We start from the raw sequence: 16,320 nt of genomic DNA, 5'->3' as shown, positions 1-16,320 counted from the left end.
AGTTCTCCAGGGAAACCAGTACTTAAATTATGTGATGCCACTCTTAAGTGCTTCTATTCCTGTGTCACTGGCACAGAGGGTTGGGTTAGTTTTAACTGTGCAGCTAACAGATTGTTAAATGCTTTTGTTGGTTCAAATGTACCTTTCAATCATACATCCTGTAGTAAAAGTCTGGTAATCTTTTCTTTTTTAAGGAACAGTAGTAATAGAAGAAGGGCTCTGGGAGGAAAAAGAGCAAATTAATGCATAATAAGGTACTAAAATGGCTCCGGGAGGAGAAAAAGCATATTAATGCATAGTAAGTTATTAAATGAAAGGCAAAAAAATGACCAGTGGCTCATTTTAAAATATACTTTTATAGGTCCCAAGATAAAAGATGAAAACCCAATGTGTTTTAAGCTGCTTACAGTGGGTCATCAGCTGGTACCTGTTCCCTGGTAGAGGTAGTGCTTTTTCTTTTTTTTTTTTTTTTAATGATCATTTCTCCAGGTAGGTTTCAGGAATAGAAAGAAAATTTATAAAAAGCATGTGATGTTGCCAAGGAAATTAGGACACAAGAATTTAAAATGTGGGAGCAGGCTGAGAGAGTGAACTGCTTGGATGCTGCTGAAGCAGAGTGATGCTTTCTTCCTACTGTAGTCCTGATCAATGGAGAAGGGAAATCAAGGACGGGCCCGAAGAAAGTGGGAGAGGGTATAATCCTGCAGCCCAAAGCACCTGCTGTTCCTGTCACAGAATTCTCAGTGATAACTGTCAAAGCTTTCTCTTGTACAGACTTTTGTTACCACACCTGTACTTTGAGTTTAACCCACCCTTCTCTGTTGTGTTGTCCAGCGGCCCCTGCAGTCCTTTGGACAGGCAGCAAAGAGGTCCAAGGTACAGTAGCCCTGTGTTGGCATGCAGAGGGAGCCCTTCATGCTTGGGGAGCTTTGTTACTTTGTGGAAAGTGCCTTTAGTTTTATTTTCTGGCATCGTAGCTTTGTTTTATTCTGTTGGGTTTTTGTCGTGCCTAGTTGTCTGCTTTTGTGATTTGCCTTCATATTTTTAGTGGCTTTTTATTGTTATGGAGAGAAACACTTTTCCCAAACACTTTTATTTACTTTTCATTAGATGTGCTCTATTGTGCTGGTAGTGCCTTCAAAAGCTGCAATTGCTTGGGTGTTTTCATCCTAAAAGAATTATTTGTTCTATTGAAAACATTAAAAACGCAGTTTTCAGCCATTTTGTTTTACATAAAATGAATGGAAAAATAACGGCTTATGGTGTATTTATATAACTTTTTATGAGCCATAGTTTTTAATTTTACATACTTTCCTTCAGTCAAACACAAAGTTAAAGTTAGTTCGGAGCCTTGCTGTATGTGAAGAGTATCCACCACCTCCCACAGCTGAAATATCACAGGACCTCCAGGTAAAAACCACATTACTGAAGTTTCTGAAACAATTTCAAGTAACTTGTTCAAAAGAAAATCTTTTGGGTATTCTTTAAATATGTGGGCACCACCTGGTTTTAATTTTTTTTTCATACAGCTCTAATAGAGGTGATCATGTCAGATGAAGAATTTGCTGCTTTTATGTTTTGCTGACTCTGCTGGTTGATATCTGGGGACAGGAAGAGGGGATTTGTTAGTTTAACTTTTTAGTCTTACAGTGCATTTGAGGGGCTCTTACCCTGCTCAGGTGCTGTCTGCAATCAGTAAGCCAGAAACACTGTGATTAGTATGGAGCACAGTTTATCAGCTTTTTGTATTTAGGAAATTGAAACAGTTGTAAGTTCTGGTGTTGTAGCTGAATTCCTGCATGTCAGCCACAGTTGCTGGTGGCTGTGTAACACCTACCTGGGTGTGTCTAAAGACTAATGTATTAGGATGATGTAACACACCTAAAGTTCTTATATGCTGAACAAAATATGTAAAGATACTTGAGAAAATTTAAACAAAATCCAATTTACCTGACTTTACCTTTATACCAGTCTGAATCTTCAGAGCAAAATCCTGTTACTAGCTTTAGGTTGTATGTATGAATGAGGCCATCAAAGTGCTGCTGTTTTTTCACACCTGTCAAAACTGAAATGATCCTTTGCTGTTATTGAGAAGCTTCTAAACTCTCTTTTTGTGAAAACTGACTTTTGTTAAGAAGGAACCACTAGAATAGCAGGTGTGAAGGGGGTTTGCTGGGGGAGTGGTTAGTTCACTTCTGGGAAAGGACAGCCATTGAGAACTCATGTAGGTGTTTGTCAAGGTAGTTAAAATTCTTTTGGGATTGAAGCATAGAGTATCTAGGTTTGTTGTTTTTTTTTCTTGGGGAAAATGAAAAAAACAGTATTTTTGTAGGCCTTCAGTAATATACCACAATTTGAAGAGTTGAGTAGGGAAATTCAGAAACCAGGCCTGTTAATTTGATGAAAATCTAAGTCATAGATTGGAACAGGCTGCAGAGCAAGACATTAAAAGCCAACAGAAAAGCTAATGCTATTTACAATGACTTACATCCCTATTGCAATGTTTTGTGTAAGATAATAGGCTGAGGGGATGTAGCTGAGGCTGAATTGTTTAGTCTGAAGCAGTGGGGTTTAACTTTTCCAGTCACAGTAGCCAATTACAAGAAGACAGAACCCTGATTTGGTGGATGGTTCATGCAGGGTGTATTTCAAACGTGAGGCATTAGGCTTTTCCAGCCTCCAGCACTATGCAGGACTATGCATTGAGTGGTTTAAAATCAGACATTTGTAATAAGTGTTCTCTGCAGATGGCATTTGTCACCAAGTCCTCTGGGAGTCTGTCCTTGGCTGTGCACTGCCAAGTGGTTGTGGAAAGGAATTATTGTGGTGGTAGGAGGGAGGTAAAGGCCTGTTCCACAGAATGAATTGAATTGTGATAATGTAAGATGGTACAATCCATAAAGCAAATTGCCTGTTCAGAAACAGAATTAGATCTAGCTGTGAGTTTTCTTTGGAAGCAGCAATCTGGAAGAAATGAATCCCAATAGCTGTGCAAGTGATTGTGAGAAGAAATTTAGTTCTCTGTAGAGTGGAGGAATGCTTGTTGGAGGGTTAGAATGGGAATTTGTTACAAGTTCTGATGCTGAGTGCCCATCCTACGGGACACAAGTCTTGCATGCCCTCTGTAACAGCTCAGGCAATTTCTTCACCCGTTTTGCCTTGTTTCCCAAACAATCTACGGGAAGGCATGGAAGAGTCCTTCCATAACCACCAGGAGGTTGCTGGCTGCCTCAAGCCCCCAGTCTGAAGTATTAGTTGTGCTTGGGATGTGTGGGGGATGCAGTGGCTCAGAGAAGGGAGACAGCCCTACCTGGCAGCAGGGAAGTCACCTCTGTGACACTTCCCCTTGCTGGAAGAGTCACTGCTCTGTTGTTATCAGAGATTGCAACTGAAAAGTGGCTTCCAGCTTTTTGTTAATACTTAAAATGGATTTTAAGACAAGGGGAAAAAATCATGTTGATGTTGCTGATGATATTTGAAGAATCCCAATTTTTGATTATTAGAAAGTGTAGCCTTGATAGGATGAAAAATGCATATACTCAACTAGGAACTCATGTGAGTTTTGGGATAACTTTGTAGTTGTGCCCGTGACTGTCCACCAGTCAGCCCTTCCACCCCAGTGTGTGCAGCAGCTCCAGCAGGGTGAAGTTCTAATACAGGTGTGTGTAGAAGTCACTTTAGCAAGTCCCTGCTGCCATTGCTGTTTTCCAATACAGGAGTTTCTATTTTCCTGAGTAATTGCAACAGGAAACAAGATACTGTTCCTCACTGAGAAACCCAGGTAAGAGCCTCACAAATTGTTAATCCTTGTTAAAAAGCACTGGCAGTCCTTTAGTAAAAGGTGCTGTGAAAATACTAGCTTATACATTTATTGTGAGAGGAAGAACGAAACTGATACATTTGATCTTTTATCTTTGTAAATACAGTATCTATTCTCTTGCCATCCTTTGCCTAAATGTTGGGTTGTTCTGACTGTGCACTCCAATAGGAAGTACAACCACTAGCAAAGGATGATCCATTTCAGCCCTTTTTAAGGAAGGGCTGTTTTCATATGAATTACAGTTATTAATATGTGTTACAAGTAAGTAAATCTTTAAATGAGTGACCTTTTTTTTATTTAGAAAAAAAAGACAACCCAAAGGAGGGTGAGTGGGAGGAGAAGACAAGGGTCTGTCATGTTAGTTTCTATTGACTTGTGTAAATTCAGGTTGGTGTTGGCTTTGGAGATTGCTGGTAAAAAGCCAAGACCCTGGAACACAGGGCTTTGAGAAATATTCCATAATGTTTCCTGATTCTCACCTTTTTTCTCAGATGTGTGAAGCTGGAAGATTTTATCAGGTTTTCATGGTTGTGGGGGGGGGTGTGCTTTGCTTTTTCTTGTTTGATCAAAATTTGGTGACAATATCCTCTGCTACAGTGAAGGCTTGAGATGGGTGATCTGATTCTGTTCAGTCCCAATGCCAGCAGAGACCTGCTGCAAGCAGGATTGGATTAGGAGAGTTTTATAGGGGAAGAGAAGTTAAAAGATTTCTCGGCAGCTTTGCTGTCAAGTAGGTCATATTTAATTAGATGCTACAGTTTTTATAGCATGAAATCACAAGAAAGTGCCCTTTGGTGCACAGTTCTGGTGTATCACACTTTGAAGTAGAACTGGTATAGTAGCAGAACTGGCTGTTCAGATGGTGATTCCTTTTTTAGCTCCTGTTGGGGAAAGAAGTATGAAAATGATTACTTGCTGAGATCCTCTGACTGAACCATTGCTGTGTGCATTGACTGGAGATGAGTTTAGAACATGCACTCAATCAGTTTTTTAGTGAAGGAACATCGGACTGTGAAAATTTCCCTAATTTACTGGTAGTTTTGTAGAGTATTATTGTAAAAGGGAGGATAACACATAGATGGATGGTCAAGAATAATTTCTTAATAAGACAGAAACATGTTTGTTTTTCAAATAACAGTTACACAGCTCCTGGGTGAACAGTGAATGTAATGTACTTTGGAGTGACAATAAACTGCTCATTTGAATTATATTCAGGTTTATGAGGTAAGGAATGCTCAAGACTAGGAAAGAATTCCACAAGATAGTTCCTTGCTAGTGCCTGTGATGGTGTTTATCAGGTGTGGTTATAGAGGATCTCACAAGCTGAGAAGTCTTCACACTGTGGTGTTGTGTTGGGGTGTTCATGAATTCCTAAGTTTAATTAGAACATTCAGTGTGGGGGAAAATCTCTCAAAGGGAGAGGTGGTAAAACTGTCAGTGAATGTTTCTTCCTCATTGGAAGAAGTTGTTGCTCCAAAGCTGCAGATGGAAAGTGCTGTTTGACCCCCGTGGGATCCGTGCAGGGTTCCCATTGTGCTGCACAGGCAGGAGTGGCTCAGGGTGGACATGTGGAACAGGCTCCAGCCTTGGAGAATCTGGACTATATTTAACTCTGGCCAGATTCCAGGGCTGAGGTCAAGCCTGTGCAGTGACACAGGAGGAGAGAAGCTCAGAGCAAGTGCCTGGATGTGGGTGAGAAAGGGTTTGAAGGAAGAGCGAGATCTGCCTGGGAAAGGATCGGGTGCAGGGCAGGAGAGGGATGGGCAAGGATGGACGAGGGGCAGGATCTTTGGGTTGGGAAGGGTCAGATGTCCTCCGGATGGGAAGGTGACAGCACCCACTCAGCTGGCATCTGGGGGAGCAGAACTGACATTTGAGGGAGTTCAGAGGTAACAGGGGAGTCTCTGACAGGACTTTGCCAGTCCTGCTCTTGGAGTCACTCAGAAACAGAGTCTCATCGCTCCAAACCTCCCCTGGCTTTGCTGTCTGAAGGACATCAGCCCTTCACTGACAATCCTGGGAAAGAGTAAAGCAGGAAAAACAAACTGCAGTCTTTCACTACTCAGGGAACCATTATGTCACTAGTTTCAAAGGGAAACTCTTTTTGCTGTGTTTGAGAAACAAGTTTTATGATCGTTCACCTGCTTGTATAAAACCAGGGATTTTAAGATGATTTCACACAAAGCTCCTCTGTCAAAATACACAGGAAGTTAAGGATCTAAGCCTTGATGACAGGTTTGCAAATTTTGCCTTGATATATTGTACTGGAAACATTTTCCCTATTTTTTGTGGATCTGGAAATGCTGGTCTGTCTTAGATTGAAACTTTTTTTTTTTTTCCTTCTTAGTATAAACCAAATTGAAACTTGAAACAAACTTTCATAGTAAAAAACAATGAATGGGGGTAAAAAGCATTGTTGATGATGCATTACTAAAACATAGAGGCTGTATAAAATTTATACACCTTAAAAACTGGTATCTTTTCTTATGTGTATGAAGTAAGATAGTTTATATTCATTTTGTAATAGCATTCCTGGAAGTGTGTGTAAATCTAAAATGTGTGTGGTCCTTTCTCTGCCTTTTCTGTACTTTTTGATTTACTAATAAATAATTTCATTGTATGGTGACACAGAGCACATGTGGGATTAAAAACAATATGAAGACAATTTTTTTTCTTCATTGTTCTGCAGGTAATATAGTACAGAACAGTTCTTCTTCAGATATTGCATGAAATGATTTGTATGGTGACTGGTTTTTACTTTTGACAGGAGAAAATTCAGATCCAGTTGTCACAGTCCTTTGAAAAAGAAGAAAAACCTGCAAAAGATGAATCAGAAAAGGAAAAATCCAGTGATAAACTGTCCAGAAAAATGTTATCAAGAGGTTTGCTATCTGTCATTGTCCTTTTAAATGTACTGTGTGGCTAAAGAACATATGGAAATGCAGTTCTGCTTCCAGGTCTGCATTGCAGAAACATAGGGGGTTTTGGGGGGTTTTTTTTGTTTGTTTGTTGGTTTGGGGTTTTTTTTGTTGGTTTGTTGGGTTTTTTTTTTGTGGAAATGAAGCCAATAGATCTCCCTTTGAGCTGGAGAAGGGAGTTGGTCCCACAGGACACGGTGCTTTCAAGGCTCCATCAAACACATGCAATCCAGCAAATGCTTTTCCTTTCTCTCCTGCCTGGCTGTGCAAACCAGCAGCAAAGCTGTTGTGCCTCAGTTGTGCCCAAGTGTTCCTTGGAAAACTGACTTTACCAGTCAGTGCAAGCTCCTCTCTTACTCCTAGACTTTCTTACAGGACTTGTGAAACCTAAGTGAGAATGGCACAGCCACCTTTGTACCGTTTCTGAACTTGATTCAAAAGAAGTCTGTGTTCTCGTTTGTTTATTTTACTTCTGAGAGTATCAGAATTTTTTTTACAAAGTTTTGGAGTGAGAGTGGAACTACATAAATAAAAAGGACAAGTATTGTGTTTCCACTTAGATATTGCATTTTGCATTGAAGATCTAATCTATCTGCTGAAAATCTTTAGATTTTAGTCTGAAAGAGAGCTAAATATCTTAGATCACTGTATCTTAGATCACACAGTGTAAAGGAAATACCTTTAAAGACAGACTTCTCTTTGGGACAGGGGGCACTTGTCCCCCTCATGTCCTGCAATTCCACATGGCCTTCCTCATGTGGCATTTCAGTGCAACTTGTCCCAGCTGGCAGCCAGGTATTCCTGAAATAAAAAGCACTGGAATGGAGAACTTTACTTGCATTTATAAATCTCAGTCTTTGAAATGATGCCTTAAAAACCCCACAAATACCCCCCAGGTAATGATGAGGAGTTGAGAGCAAAGTGACAAAATGCCTGTGGTACAGCTGTTCTAAATTCAACCAGTATCTCCTCTGGAGGTTCATTACTTCCCAATATAGGATGTGCTAAAATAGAAAATTATGGAATTTAAGCATCAGTCTTCTAGTAATTATAACTAAATCAGTGCTCAGTTGCAAATTAAGAAAATTAAATAATCATTGAATCTCAAAGTTATTTTACCAGGCATAGCATTTTTTTTTCCTTCACCTCCTCAGAATCAGGAGTAATCCCAAACCATAAATGCTCAGACTGGGACCTAAGCATAAGTTTGAGTTGTGCCTAACTAAGCTAAGACTAGGTTAACACATAAGTAGTTCTTGGAAGAAATCTAGTTCCAAAAATACTGTTAAAACATCTGTTGGTTTGAATTCTAGAACTTGGCACTTGAAGGTGTTCATGTAAGGGAAGATTTGTGTTAAATCATTTCTTCCAGGGGCATATTTTAGAGGATAATGTGTAACTTTGAATACTTTCTGTCACTGAAACCTGAAAGGAGAGGAAGGTTGTGAGATTCCCTTTTGAAAACATCTAAACATGACATTGAGAAAACAAAGCCCAACAGAACAAGAGTTTTTAGTGATATAAAACAACATTTTGTGAAGGTTCAGCTATCACATTCTGAATTACAATATTTCTTTGGGCAACATCCAGTAATTCTGTAGATTGGCTGCTGCTGATCCACAGGTGTGAACACACCAGGACAATGTAGGATACTGGGGGAATGTGGAAGGCTGGTGGAAATCAGGGTCTCAAGGTGATCTACTGCAATCTACAGCCAGTTGTTAAGAGATTGGTGGTGTCACTGAAGCTTTTCCTTCCCTATTACGCTGGCATCAGGGGATAGTGGGTGGAGGTGTTTAATTTTGGGAATAATGTGCTTAACAGTTACATAGTATTGATCCAAATATATATTATGTTCAGCAATAATTGGAAAAAAGTAGTATTAGTTTCTTCAGAGTGTAATTTTGCTTTCTTCCCCCTCACCCTTAGATTCCAGCCAAGAATATACAGATTCCACTGGTATAGATCTTCACGAGTTTTTAGTAAATACATTAAAAAACAATCCCAGGTAAGAATCAGTAATGTCAACTTCATGTTTTTCTTTCTTCTTGTTCCCTGAGGTGTCACACTACCCGGTTTTTGTTTGTGGTTTTATTTTTTCCCCTCTCACATGTCTAACACCACATGTCAGTTCTTCAGGAAGAGGTTTTGTTGCACAGGCCATCTCAAACACCAATCCACTGTAATTGGGGTGTTTTTTGAGCACAGGTTCAGGACATTGAAATATTCTTTTTATGTTTAATATGCAAATAATGTGTTCAGTCTGTGTGTGGTTCTCTCCCTGAAGGGACTAATGCAGTGTCTCTGGAACTTGTACTCTCTAAGCACCTGCTTATTTGAGATCAGACTGCCTTCTCTGACTCTAATCTGTCTTGCACTGAATTTGTAGATAAAGGCATTGTTTTTAAGCTGTACTGTATAACTACAGTTAGAGATCTTCACTCTGCACATCAGAAACCAAATCTGACCTCATCCAAGTCCGCCATTTGTTAGCAACAGAGTTTACCTGGCTCTGTGTTGAGGTTTGCAGTGTGTCACAGGCTGCCTTGGTTGTCCTTCCCCTCAGTGGGGTTTTGTACTGGATTTGTGGCTGTACAAGGCCAGAGATTAACTGGGTGCAATTATGTTCTGTCACAAAAGCTGTTTCACTGCTCTTGGTTATTCATTTGTAATATAGTTAGGAATTCCAATGCAATAATTTATTGGGATTCCATTTTATTGGCAAAAATTTTTAAAATGAGCCATAATAATGGGCCAAAGCCATAGTCCTGTAAAATTAGAAAGACTTCTGTGAGACTCTTAGGTGGTTCCTATTTGAAGTCATAAAGCATCCCATAAAGTGGAAGTAAGGAGTTGTAGGTGTAGATCTCCATAGGTTAACATGCAGAGTAACTGGGAAGCTCAGTTCTGTGATGTGCACAAATTGTGAACTGTGCAGCAGTGAATTCCATTGCCTGTTGATGATTCAGGAGAACCAGCATAGAACAGTGTTCATTTCTACCACCTTTGCATTTTCAGTTCCTCATGGCATTGCTCCATGTACCACCTTTAACCCCCTGGTTGTTGGTGTTATGCCTCCTGTTCCCAGAGCCCTGTCACTATGTCTCAGTGATCCCAGGATGTGCTCCCAGTCCGAGGGCCAGCTGAGGCCTCTGCAAATCTCACTGCCCACACAAACCAACCTCAGCACTGCTTTTCCTCCTGGGGCCTGTTTTCTCAAGGACTGTGCTCTCTATTGAGCCTCCTGGGCAGAGACTTCTTGGAGGGTCTTTGTGCTCTGATTTCTGAGCTGAGAACAGCGCGTTTCACTAGGCAGGCCCAAGTCAATATAGCTTAGCAAAAAAAGAATACTTTGTCCTAAAAATGCTGCATTTGACACCTGGTGGTCCTGTTTACAGTCTGCCATCACCCCTTGATCACAGCTCTGATCTGTGTATTCCTAAGATGAGTACAACCACAGTTATTGGAGTGTCTCATATGTGAGTTGCTGTGTTTTTATTTTCAGGGACAGAATGATGCTGCTGAAATTAGAACAGGAAATTTTAGATTTCATTGGTAATAATGAGTAAGTACTGTACTCTCATAGGAAAAAAGAATTCAAGAGTGTTCCTGTTTGTTTAATAAAGCTACTGTTCCTTTCTTCCAGAGTTCCAAGAAAAAAGTTTCCCCCAATGACATCTTACCATAGAATGCTGTTGCACAGGGTAGCTGCTTACTTTGGATTAGAGCACAACGTGGACCAGAGTGGGAAGTCAGTCATAGTAAATAAAACTAGCAATACAAGAATGTAAGTGTAAAAGTCTTGAAAAAAACATTTTGATGCATAGATCTGACACCTGGAATATCTGATGCAGTGGTGCTGTAGCAGGTGCGGTCTGTCTCCTCACTGGGAACAGGCATCAAGGAGAGGTGGTTGTAAGATCTTTACTGTTCCTGTTCCAGTGCTGTGTAATCATGTCATCTGTTTCATGTTTAACTCTTCTGGGGAACGAGGGATGTTACCTCTAAGTTAGGAATTTTTGTTGCTTTTCTGGCAGAGGTGCATTGCTAGCTTTATTCCTGTGAGATACGAATTTATGTCAACTGTGTATTTGTTTAAAGATTTACACCAGCGAAGTGTACAAAGTACATTCTTTGTTTCTTTTGGAAAGCAGAACCAGTCTTATCTTAGAATGGCTGAAGGGAGAGGATAAGACTTGCACAACTTTGGCTTTTGTACTGTAAAATTCTACAGGGAAAATTCAGGTGTCGAAGTTCTTTATCAGTTGGAATAAAGTTGCTTACGGATCTCACATGTCCTTACAAATAAACACAGCAGGGAGGACAGGCAGCAGTGGAAGTGTCAACCAGGTTAACAAGCCATGGTATGGTGCTTTACTGTGAGGGCTGGGGTGTTCTTGGAAACCCCCCTGAGAAAACCCATACTGCAGAAAAAGGGGAGCACTGGGGCCACAGCAACCCCAAAACCCGGGTGGAATTGAGGTTTTCATTCAAAGGAGCCACGTGTTCTCTCTGTTCTCTGCACTTGCCCTGTCTTCTCATTCTCTCTCAGAAAGACAAAAGTCTAATGTGTTGACATATTTATGCCACCTAGTTTCTAGTTTTAACTTAAGGAATTTGCCTGACACCATTTTTTTGTGGTTTTGAACATGAAAACAGGAGTTGACAGTGCCTGCATCCTAATCCCAGTCTCTTTGTACACTCTCTGTAGCTTTGGGAGAAAAAAAATCTAATTATCCACTCTAGTTTTAGAGTCAGTAGAACTGAAATGATATGCCACAATGAAATTTCACTTAAGTAGACAATTTCTCCTCAGAAGTTTTTAGAAAAATATATAGAACCTAAATATATGATGAATACTTACATTATTTATGTATGTGTTTGCTTTGGCTGTACATTCTATATCTAAACTGACTTAAAAAGCCAGACATTTCTAATCTGTTGCCTTTGCATCTACTAGCATCTCTAGACTGAAGCTTCAGTTGTGGAATAAGAACTAATAAAAGATTTCATTTTTATGGCTTTTAGTCCGTATTTAAATAGCTGACTGCCTCTGAAAGCCCCTGTAGGTGTAGTTACTAATTAGCAGGCATTTCATCTAACCTGCAGACATAAGGATTCTTGATGTTTTCAACATTCTTATTTTAAATCTCTTTGGATATAAAATAAGAATTTAGCAAGAAAACCTGGGAGATGTGCTCCATGTGGAATAAAGCCCAACTTCCCTTTTCCTCATAGGCAGGTCCCGGCTCCATCGCCGCTCAGTGATGTTTCTGACATCAACCACCCAGTGCTCACTGGGACGACTCAGTGGAGTGGGAGTTGGTGATTGCAGGGCAGTAAATTCAGAGACCTTTAAAAGAAAGAGGTAAGACAGTCTAAAGGTTCTCTGAAATGCCTGCTAATTATGCCTGGGCAGCCAGTAACTAGTAGGTAGGGCTGGCTGTTCTGTAGAAAAGCTCTCTTTGCTCTACCCAGGTGTCCTTGGTAATGAATAAATAACAGAAACAGAGAAGAGTGTACATTTGTTTTGTCTTCTGTTGGGCAAATATTTCCTGATTGTCTGAGCTCTTCTCTTATGACAGCAGAAATTTTATTGTCCAGGAACTTGCTATCTCTTTTTAATAACAGGAGTTTGCAAAATAATCACTTTTTCTTTCACAAAGTAGATAAAATACCAAAGCAATATCTATAATCTGTTACTTCACCCTCTCCCTATGATCATGTGAAGCTCTTGCTTGCCTGCATTGTACTGTTCTTCTCTTACTTATTTCTACTTAATTGTGTTTTAGAAGTTTCTGAGTTTCAGTGCTCTCTCCTCTATCTTGTCTTCTATTTTCCCTTGCAATGAACTTTGAGGTATTGCAGCTCTAGCAGCAAACACTTGTCTGCACTTCCATGCATGCCCAATATCCATTGCATGGCACCAGTTGGGATTCCAGAGCACTTCTGATTCCCCAGGGGCATGTGGTTTGCTTGCCACCTTAGCTGGAAATTGCAGAAAAACCTTTGAAGGAGGAAGAGGTTTTTAAAGGCAGGTTTGTTATGCCTCAGGAACAGGACTTGTCAGGGGTGCACCTCATCTTTTCCATTGCCTGGACAGCCCAAATCTGTGACTTCAGTTAGAATATTAAGTATATTTAGCATTATTCTTGAGTATATTTCGGTTTGCTCCACTTTGTCCAGTATATGTTTACAAAACCACACATCTTTTCTTTGTGACACCTTTTCCCAGACCTGACCAAAAGTTTTGTGAGCACATAAAGGACGAGAAGAGCGATGACTTCCAGAAGCGGTACATCCTTAAAAGAGATAACTCGAGTTTAGACAAAGATGACAACCAGGTAAAAGGCACAGCTTATTTCCTTCCCCTTGCTGCATTTGGCTGTATCCATACTATTTTCCTGTAGAAGTTGACACTGTATCACTTACTTCAGATGAGGATACGATTAAAAGATGACAGAAGAAGTAAATCCATAGAAGAACGTGAAGAGGAATATCAGAGAGCTAGAGAAAGAATATTTGCACAAGATGTATGTATCAAAGAAAACCTTTCACTGTGTTCTGTGAGTACTTCACACACACACATGCACACGTGGGTTTGTTAAAGGATGCTTCTTTCCAGGAAACTTTCTGTTTCCAAAGGGGACTGAGCAGATAAGAATCATTAGTGTGCTCTAAGTGAGTTTTAAATTACATTGAAGTTACTGAGAAATCTTGTTTTCTCTAATCATTGCTGTGTGAAACCCAAGAGACCTTCAAGAACTATTTTGATGTGTTCTCTGGCACCACCTCCTTCAATGCACTTCCCCCTTTTGCGTTGTTTTGCCCCCTTACTGCAATTTAAATTCCAGAATTCTGGTACTGCAATCAGTTCAGTTGTTGCTCAGAGCAATAATTAAAGAAGGAAAAAAACAAGCAAAAAAACCCAAACCCTTTTCTCACTTGTATCTGTAGCAATCCCATTTTAAGTGGTCACAGTAAAACCATTTCAGGCCCCGTGTGTAAAATTGCAGTCAGGAATCTCCAGTCTAATCCCTGACTGGAGATACCCAGCAGGAAACCTTATAAGCTGCAGTTCGATTGCAAGGAGTGATTATATTGACTCAAACAGTACAAATATGTCTTAAAAAATGTGTTACTTTTAATAATCCACATTTTCTGACATTTATCTGTAGCTCTTGCACATCCAAACCCACATTCTTGTTCTGAAGGGAGAATAATGAGCTCTGAGAGCCTAATTTATTTCTTTTTGTTCACCTTAGCTACAGACAAAAAGAATGGGCTTTTGGGTATAAAATTACCTTTTCCTTAGGCATATTAATTTACCATGTATGTATAATTTACCATTTACCATAGGAAGGGTTCTAGATACCATTCATATTAATTTCTGCGCTTCTTTGCCCCTCAGTCCCTGTGTTCCCAAGAGAATTATTTCACTGACAAAAGGTAAGAAAATTTGCCGTTTAATTCTGTTTTGTTTTCCTATTTTCTTAATAAATATTAAGCTGTCTTATTAAAATGTCAACAGAATCCAGGAGGAAGAAGCTAATAGTACACAGCAAAGACGACAGATACTTAGGTATTTGATGCTTTCTTTAAACCAATAACCCCCCGTGTTCTGCATGCATTTCACCTTTTCATTCTTGGTTTTTTTCTTTTTTTTTTTTTCTTTTCCCTTATTTTGCAACTGGTGCTAAAAGCTGAGTTTATAAATTGCAGGATCAATAAGGAGGCATCAGGGAGATCAGCCAACAGCCACCAGAGCAGCACTGAGAACGAGCTGAAGTGCTGCGAGCCCCGGCCCTGGAGCAGCACTGACTCCGACAGCTCCCTGCGCAACCTGAAGCCGGCGGTGACCAAAGCCAGCAGCTTCAGTGGCATCTCAGTGCTCACCAGGGGAGACAGCTCTGGGAGCAGCAAGAGCACGGGCAGGCTGTCCAAGACAGGTACAACAAAGTCTGTACAAATCCATGGCTCTATGGGGATTTGATCCACTTGGGAAGCAGAGTTTTCAAGTGCGTTGTAGGTGGCTCGAAGCCGAGTGTGCTTTGTGCAAAGGGCTGGAGAACGTTGATCCCCCTAAATTTCAGTGTATAAAATACTTGGAGTTCAACTCCCCAGTTCCAGTGCAAAGCTGCCCTGTGCAGCCTTAGGAAACTGCACGGCTATACTGCTAGCTCAGATAAAACAGCCCTTAAGCCTAGGAATTGGTAGTTATATTTCTTGTGTTTATCTTTCTTCTGTTAAATTGCATTGCATCTGGCTAAAATGCTCTTTCAGTTTTTAGGTTGCTGAGAAATGAGGTCAGTGGAACAAATGTACTGTTTAATTTTAAGGTTCGATAATGTGAGGCAAAAAACCTCCTAAGAGTCTGGGTTTCAGAGATCTGTTAACTTGCAATTAATGTGAAAACAAAATCTCAGAAGATATGGATATGAATCTTCTGTGGGTCAAAAATGAAATGTAGTAAATATTTGTATTCCAAATGCCAACATAATTTGATCTGATCTCTAATCTGGTTGTGGAGAATTTTAAGGTTTGTAATACATGAATGGGTTGCTGATGGACTGCTTCAGAATTTGAATTAGAACTGTAAAAAAATCAGAATATAATCGTATGCCTTAATAATTTTGGCTTTGATCTTATTTATAAAACTTGTTTCTAATAAGGATCTGTTCAAATTTTTTTGCTTTCCCTTAAACCACCACTGGTTTTTAGGTATATTGCCACACTGCTCTATCTTAATGCAGTAAAACAGTTACAAATTAATCCATTGTACGCTTGTATAAAAAAATTAGATTTTGAGTTATCTCTGCATGTGCTGTAAAACTGTGCCATCACATGGAGTTATTTCATTTAGCAGTGCAGTAATGCTATTTGGCACAGCTTGAAAAGAAACTGAAATCTGACAATGTAGATATAAAATACATTCTTAAAAATATTTGTTCCCTAAATTTCAAGAACATAAACGTGATTCTTAAAAATTTGCTGGAAACTTTATTTTGGCATTCTGAGAACATTCCAGGTTTGGAATGCCTGCCTGCATGGTTGTTGCTTCACTGCAGTTCCAGGTTGTGGTGATTTGGCTTGGGTTGGTTTGTTCATTTGAATCAAAGCTTTTGGTTCCAATGGCTTCAGCCTGACTTCTCTACATGATCTAGAAGGGGATACACTTGGAAACTAATCCAATCAAAGTAACTCTGGTCAGGGCAAGATGGTTTAACAGAGCTGGGATGTGCTCTTTTGCCCAGTTTACAATTAATACCTTTGATTTTCGCTTTGTTCAGCAATAGAAAGAGGCCAATAGCATCAGCCAATGCTGTACTCTCTTCATCAGCACAAGTAGAGGGGTTACAATTTTATGAAGGACTGCAAAGTAACTTCAAACTGTAGAGAAATTCCATCAGAGTGCTTTGAGTCTTCCTTTCTCTTCTAGATTGTATAGAGGCTGCTAATGAAGAGTTCTTTAATTTAAACAACTATATTGTGTTTGCAATAAAGTACTGCAAGTATCATACAGTTCTTATGAAGTCTTTGCTAAACTGTGTACCTTGAACTCTAGATGTACAGTGATCTGGG

At 39.8% G+C, this 16,320-nt stretch overlaps 1 protein-coding gene across 13 annotated transcripts in view; it reads left to right on the top strand.

The window, feature by feature from the left end:
* R3HDM1 (R3H domain containing 1) overlaps positions 1–16,320 on the top strand; it is a 77,239-nt gene that overhangs the window by 36,105 nt on the left and 24,814 nt on the right. For 8 of the 13 annotated variants that reach the window (XM_027656182.1, XM_027656183.1, XM_027656178.1 and 5 more), the window contains exons 4-14: positions 835–876; positions 1,321–1,410; positions 6,588–6,702; positions 8,668–8,746; positions 10,244–10,303; positions 10,385–10,525; positions 12,974–13,082; positions 13,176–13,271; positions 14,150–14,187; positions 14,270–14,320; positions 14,461–14,687. In XM_027656182.1, the coding sequence (XP_027511983.1) occupies positions 835–876; positions 1,321–1,410; positions 6,588–6,702; positions 8,668–8,746; positions 10,244–10,303; positions 10,385–10,525; positions 12,974–13,082; positions 13,176–13,271; positions 14,150–14,187; positions 14,270–14,320; positions 14,461–14,687 (1,048 nt within the window). Of the gene's footprint in view, positions 1–834; positions 877–1,320; positions 1,411–6,587; positions 6,703–8,667; positions 8,747–10,243; positions 10,304–10,384; positions 10,526–11,873; positions 12,107–12,973; positions 13,083–13,175; positions 13,272–14,149; positions 14,188–14,269; positions 14,321–14,460; positions 14,688–16,320 lie in introns of those variants that run through there. The other 5 variants (XM_027656179.1, XM_027656185.1, XM_027656176.1 and 2 more) reach the window with 4 other exon arrangements.

Source organism: Corapipo altera, unplaced genomic scaffold, assembly GCF_003945725.1.
Source record: "Corapipo altera isolate COAL_440 unplaced genomic scaffold, ASM394572v1 68, whole genome shotgun sequence".
Classification (NCBI taxonomy): Eukaryota; Metazoa; Chordata; class Aves; order Passeriformes; family Pipridae; genus Corapipo; species Corapipo altera.
The sequence above is the reverse complement of the archived record's forward strand: the minus strand, read 5'-3'. Positions and strand labels throughout refer to the sequence as shown.